The 7036-nt window shown below is 42.0% G+C and overlaps 1 protein-coding gene across 1 annotated transcript; it reads right to left on the bottom strand.

The window, feature by feature from the left end:
* Window positions 1-4067: 4067 nt before the first annotated feature.
* LOC103988769 (uncharacterized) lies at window positions 4068-6810 on the bottom strand. Its single transcript, XM_065110611.1, has one exon. It carries the CDS (start codon window positions 6743-6745, stop codon window positions 4271-4273), a length of 2475 nt encoding a protein of 824 aa, XP_064966683.1. The 5' UTR covers window positions 6746-6810; the 3' UTR covers window positions 4068-4270.
* Between the last annotated feature and the right edge of the window lie 226 nt (window positions 6811-7036).

Genomic DNA, 7036 nt, shown 5'->3' on the forward strand with positions numbered 1-7036 from the left:
TGATCAATCAAATACACAGAATCCTATGGCACATTCAAATGCCAAAGTTAACTGCAGTTATGTGCCCAACTCTTCCCATTCAATTCCAAATGGCACACTAGAAATCATATCAAACTATGTGTTTGTGTTCAGGTACCAGCTAGTCTAAATGAAATTATAATTTATGACTACAAGTTGTCATTTTAGCAATAATTGCGGGACCATACCTGCCATTATTTCCAAACAGATACGGCTGGCACCACTCTCCCCTTATCTGCTTTTGATGATTCTGCAGAGGTCTTAATTTGCTTCTTTGCAGCAAATTAGTTGTCCTTGATGATGTTTGGAATGAGGTAAGAAGTGATTGGGAGACCCTCAGGAAACCATTTTACTTTGGAAGAGAGGGTAGCAGAGTTTTAGTAACCACAAGGATTCCAAAGGTAGCAAATATGATGGGGACCAAGGCCAAAAACATGGTATTCCTAAAGGGTTTAAATGATGCAAAGTACTGGAAATTCTTCAAAAGATGTGCATTTGGTGAAGCTAACCCTAATGATCATCCCAAATTGGAGTTGATTGGCAAGCAAATAGCAAAAAAGCTTGTTGGCTCACCATTAGCAGCCAAGACAATTGGAGGTGTACTGAAGTCCAAGCTAAAGGAAGAACACTGGAGGAACATAATGGAAAGCAAAATGTGGCAAGTGGAACAACAGAAGGATGACATTTTCCCAGCTCTAAAATTAAGTTACGAGCACTTGCCTACTTCAGCCTTGAAGCAGTGTTTTGTCTAATTTTCTTTGTTTCCCAAGAACTACCACTTTGACAAAGACAGATTAGTCAGAATGTGGATGGCACAAGGTTTTCTTCAATCCAATGAAGCAGGGAAGAGAATGGAAGAGATAGGTCGGGACTACTTTGATGAATTACTATATAGGTCCTTCTTTCAGGACACCGAATTGATCAAACAGTCTAAAATATATGTGGTTCATGACCTGCTGCATCACCTTGCAGAATCTTTGTCTGCTCATGAACACTTTAGAGTTGAAGATGATGAACCAGCAGAAATCCCAGATCGGTGCGGCACATGTATATTAGTTCAAGTAATCTGGCTAACATCCATGAGAATCTACACAAGCTGAAAAATTTGAGTAGCCTCGTAGTCAGTGGTAGTTTACTGGATAACCTCTCCAGGGACAATCTCATAAATTTCATAGAAGTAGCATTGAAACAATTGAAATGCCTCCGGGTTATTGTTCTGGATGAACTAGTGCTGGATGAATTACCTGAGAGTATTGGTCACTTGAAGCATCTCAGGTATCTGGAAGTCCCAGGCAGTCAATTATTAGGCCTGCCGAAGTCAGTCTGCAGGCTTTACCATCTACAAGGGTTGAGTCTCCAGTTTTGTGTGCTATTGCATCAAGGCAGCCCGTTACCTACAGGAATGCACAAATTAATAAGCATGCGTTATCTAGACATAAATCAGGAGAAAGTTTCTACTATCAGAGAAATTGGTAGATTGAGATCTCTGCAAGTGCTGAAAGAGTTTCATGTAAGGAAGAAGAAAGGATATGAGCTAGGACAGTTGAGAGACATGAGGCAACTTCGAGGACAATTAAGCATTATGAATCTTGATATGGTTGGAAGTGCAACAGAGTGCATACAGGCCAGGTTAGATAACAAAGAGCACCTTAATGCATTGCTTTTGTTCTGGAGACAATTGGAGAAAAGAGACAATAACCCTGACAAGCATGAAGAGGTACTTGAAGCTCTTCAGCCACATCCCAACCTCACTGAGCTGAGAATCACAGGCTATATGGGGATCAAATCTCCAAGTTGGCTGAACCATACCTTGTTATCCAATCTTGAACATTTGGAACTAGAGGATTGCCAGGGTTGGGAAGCCTTGCCACCACTTGGATTACTACCTTTCCTCAGAATTCTGCATCTAAAATCTCTAAAAGCTGTAAAGCATATTGGCCCTGGATTCTATGGTGACAATGTTACAACATTCCCCTCACTGGAGGAGCTTCTGTTCAGTGACATGATTGAATGGAGGCAGTGGTCAGGAATAGAGACAAGCCATCAATTATTCCCTCACCTCTCTAGGCTACAGATCAATCGTTGCCACAAGTTAAGAGGATCACTTGTTATGCCCACTTTGCTTGAAAAACTTCATGTTGTGCTCTCAGATGATCCTACCTGGGAATCACATGAAAAGCCACAAGTTATTCTATCTGATGATATCTGGGACTCATGTGAGACCAAAGATATTTCATCAATTCTGAAACTTAGCATAGATAACATCTCACTGCTCACTGATTGCCTTCCAGCCGAGAGTCTTTCCTCAGTGTATAGACTGGATGTTATTTACTGCAGCTCCCTTGTATCCTTTACTGATGAACAAGAGAAGTGGTTCCAGAAGCTAACCTCACTCAAAGAACTAAGAATCACTGACTGCGACAATCTAACTGAACTGCCAAGTGATCTGATAAACCTTGCATCTCTGGAGACATTGCAGATTCAGAATGCCCAAAACTTGACCAGCCGTCCTGGAAAGGCCTGCCAAGCTAGCTGAAGCAATTATATGTAACAGGATTCCATGAAAAGCTGACAGAGCAGTGCAAGAAAAGATCTGATCCTTTCTGGGACAGCATCTCTGACATTTTTAACATTACTGTTTATCAAGAACACATACTATTGGGTGCTGCATGTGCTAAATTTAGCTCTTGCAAGTTGCAAATGTAGTAGTAAACTGCATAAGCAAAATATCATTGTGGTGTCACTACAGCTTTAGTCTTTCTAAAGTACGTCCATACCCATTTAGAGCATGTCTCTTATGTAAGTAGCCGAATTACGAATAATTATATATCTTCTTGACGAAAAAAGATGGAATTAGAAAAGGACAAAATCTAGACTCAGGTCGAGTTACATGGTTTCTGGACATAATCGAGGATACAATACTAGATACATTGAAGAATGATAAGGTCAAGTTGATGGTACTATCAGTTGCTAATAATTATAGCAGGCTAATCAACTTGTACACTAGATCAACCAGTAAATTACTTAATGCATTGATAGTATTTTCTGTTCATTTGCTCCATCCATTGTGCACTACATTGTCTCGTTAGAGACATCCCATAAAACAATTTGCACAACTTTGCATATTTATTCTGTACAGAAAATGTTCTAATCAGCCAGGTCACCTGAGGTCCTTTCTCCTTGAATGATGATCCAACAGAGCACCAGCCTAAGGTGCAAGCTGATTGGCTCAATTCTTACTATGACGCTCTGCACCTTTGCAGAACGAATAGAACAATAGTGATCTTTCTTCTTAAGAAAAGCACTGCAGTCTCCAGAGTTCGTTACCATTATTATTTTTATTTCCTTGTCTACATGGGTGATGCCATGTGGGGACAAAAATTGAAGATATAGAAAGCCACAATTAAGTGAACAATAAGGATATGAATGTTATTGATGCACCTTTATAAGGATTGCTATGTCGATCAGCATAAACTGGAACGTACCATGCTAGAAAAGTAGTGACACATGACAATGTCGGAGCATGCTATATGATGAGTAGTTGAGTACTATATATACATGTGGCTAGGTTAATTTTATAACTTGATCTAGCAGACATAAAGGCATGCCAACAGGCACGACACAATATAATGCCATGCAAGATAGGTGTTGACTTGCCCAATGTTATAAAACAACAAATACAAGTCTCAAAAGATAATGCATTCACTAGGAGTACGAGATAAGAGTCCTGCTTATATTATATTTAAGCAAACTCGGGCCTGCAGATTAAGATTCATAATGAGACCAATTTCATGTATTTTCTGCATGAGGTAGTTTTCAGATGCTGCGTTGCCACTGGCACATGTCTGTAGGAAACTTATTCATCCATCAAAAATTATAATTCTTTCCAATATTTGCATATAGCATTACCATGCAGGGAATTTAGCATTTAGGACATTGCAAAACTACAACAGCCTGCAAGATGCAGAAGCCTTTTTTATAAGTTGGTTGTTTCTACAAGCACAATATGTTATAACAAGCCTTCTGTGCAACTTTAGAAGGATTACAAGATTTGCACTTAAGAAGCATCCTATCTCTAACTTTAATCATCAAATATTCAGCATATAAAGATTGTTTACTATCAAACAACATTTCATGCAGTTGAAGAAACTAAAAGCATTTGATTAGCTAAATGTTAGTCAGCAAAACAAGTATAGCATCTCATTTTCAGTACACTAACTACTGAAGAAAGCACAAACTAGGTGTTATTATGCTAGGTATGAACCTCAGCCAGTGATTCCAAGGCCATTACTCTTGCCTCTATTGCAGCAATTTCTTTCTTGAGTTCTTTTATCTCCATTTCATGCACTGATTCTTCAGCTTTTGGTGAAAATTTCTTTCCTCTTCTCTGTTTCAGTTTCTCTTCCTGTTCCAGAGGAAGAGTGTTTTCAGGTACCATTTTCAGTATCTGGTCAAAAAAGGATTCTCCAGAATCTCTGTAATCATTTCTTATAATTTCCTTATCATTCTTGTCTGCAGAATTTTGCTTCTTTAACATTTTAATTTGCATTTCTCCAACGTTTTCATTATCAACTTTATCAACAAATGTCTTATCTTCCTCATCCTCCGCATTTTCATTGTTCAAGTTTTTAACCTGTTGCTCTCCAGCATTTTTTCCCTCGACCTCTTTTTCCTGGGAATTTTCTTCCTTGAGGTTTATTTTTGGCACATCTTCTGTCTCAGTAACCTCAGTCAACAACACTTCATCCTCCTTGCCCTCAGTGTTTTCATGCTTTAACATCTTGAATTTCACATGAATCTTTGATTGTTTGCCTTTTGTTGAATTTTCCTCTTGTTTGGTAACTTCTGTAAGTTCTATTGAGAATTCTGATTGTGCAGGTTGAAGAGCTTCTCTGCTGTTTTTAATTAGCATCTGCTTACATGCATATTCTCCAGCAGTCCGTCTCTTGAGTTGCTTCTCCTCATCCAATCGATCAGTGGAAGATGCTTCTTTAGCTTGCTTCCTCTTGCTTTGCCATTGGGTACTTGAATTCTGTTTTATATCCTTTGGAAACTTTTGAGATAGCTTTGGCATTTTATTTGACTTTTGTTCTCGAATAGGCCGCATTTGCTTCTCTGAAGATGTTAATGAATGTTTCTGAGTTTTTATGCATTTGTTTTCCCTGCTTTCCTGATTATCATTACAAGCAAACCAGTGAGAAAGTGTGGTGTCACTATCATAACACTCTTGCACGGTCCTTTTCTTGCCGAAAGTCAAAACCTGGACTGACTTCATCTTCTTAACACCCCTTACTTTACCTGCAATTACTTTCGCACTCTTCAAAGAACTATTTGGTTGTTCCACACTACTAATCGTGCCAGTAGCACGAGGTCGAATCTTCTGCTTCCACGAAACTGAATACTGGAGAGTGACATCTGATTCAAACAGCTGGGGAGGGATATAGAACACAATATTTTTCCTGGATATGTCATAGGTCTCCCATGCTGCTTCCCAGGTCAAATTAGTCCGGACAACGGAACCAGGTATGTCCTGATCCAGCCCGAATTGCATTGCCACCCTTTGTGGAGAATACTGCTCAATGCAATCTAGCCCGACTAGCTCGCTTCTCCTCAAGAACTGGGCAAAGGATTTCAGCTCCACACCTGGGGTTTCAACGCTATGAATCCACAGCCCCTTGTCCTTGTAGAAACATGGTTTGTGCCAATTCCTCAAACCAACAGTGTAAGGACGCCACTGGAACTCATTAGGCGATTCAAGAACTGAACGCAATAATGCCAGCTTGAGTTTCTTTCCGACGTTATGCCATCTTGCTGCTCTCGGTTCACAGTCGTTGACTTCATTTAGCCCTGCAGGCCTCAAGGCCACAAAGTGCTCCCAAATCCACAGCTGAAGTAGATTGAAAGGAGCCCATATGACCAAAGATGACACCTTTTGCCTACCTCTGTCGGCTAAATAATCCTTCACCTTCCCCAAGTCTCGATAGAGGCTTGCAAGCACCGCAGGCGCAAGGGCGATCCTCGCGCCTCGTGCCAGTCTAATGGCCACAGGAAGCACGCTCTGCGTCACAGTCTTGAAAGCGTGAGCGGGGAAGACGAACCTTGACAGCCATAACGCAAGAAACGCAATGTGCTCTAACTCGTCACCTTCGCACTCCATGTAACGCATCATCCACTGATTATGATTAGGCCTTTTGCTTGGGGACCGACTGAAACTTTTGCGCTCAGCCGTCATTTGCACCTCGATCTCTTTGAGCTCCCCGTGCAAAGGGCCCCTTATGGGCTCGCCGGCCACCGGAAAGCCCCCAAGAATCATCACATCCTCCAATGTAACAGTGACCTCCGCCCAGGGGAAGATGAACGTGCTGGTATCCCCGCACCAAGACGCTGAGATCGCCAAAATTGAAGACGAGTCTCTCCTGATCCTGTAGGTAGATGCGTGTATCGCATCAAAGATCCCAACTTTCTTCCATAACCCGCCATAAATGGGCCGCAGCTTGTCAACCCACTGATTCCACTTAGGCGACACGGACGCCCACCCATTGAAGACCACCATGGAATCATCGAGATCAACAAAGGAGGGCCTTTTACGCCTCGGAGGGAAAAATGGAACACCGAGGGGCCTCAAGAACCAACCTTTTCTGTAGACGGGTTTGCGGGGGCCGGTGAAGGCCACCATTTCCACCTCCCTTTCCTCCACCAAGTGCTCCTCTTCGCCTTCCCCGTCCATTGCAGCTTGACTTCGGTGAAATGGCTCAAGGCGAGGAGAAACGAGAGGAGAGGCAGAAGAAGAAAAATGACTGATGGTTACGGGAGATGAAAGGGAGAACGGAGGAAGGAGTCGTGTGCCGCGACGGGGCGGCCATGGGAAAGGAAGGAGCTGGAGACAGCTGCTTTATTGGAGTTGGGATCCTTTCCAAGTAGTAACAAGGAGACGTGTGTTTCACCGAGCCGTGCAATTCGGTACTAATTCATCTCGACCATCAGCAATACAAGTCGGCGCGTATCTTCTTGCAGCGCC

Source organism: Musa acuminata, chromosome BXJ2-6, assembly GCF_036884655.1.
Source record: "Musa acuminata AAA Group cultivar baxijiao chromosome BXJ2-6, Cavendish_Baxijiao_AAA, whole genome shotgun sequence".
Classification (NCBI taxonomy): Eukaryota; Viridiplantae; Streptophyta; class Magnoliopsida; order Zingiberales; family Musaceae; genus Musa; species Musa acuminata.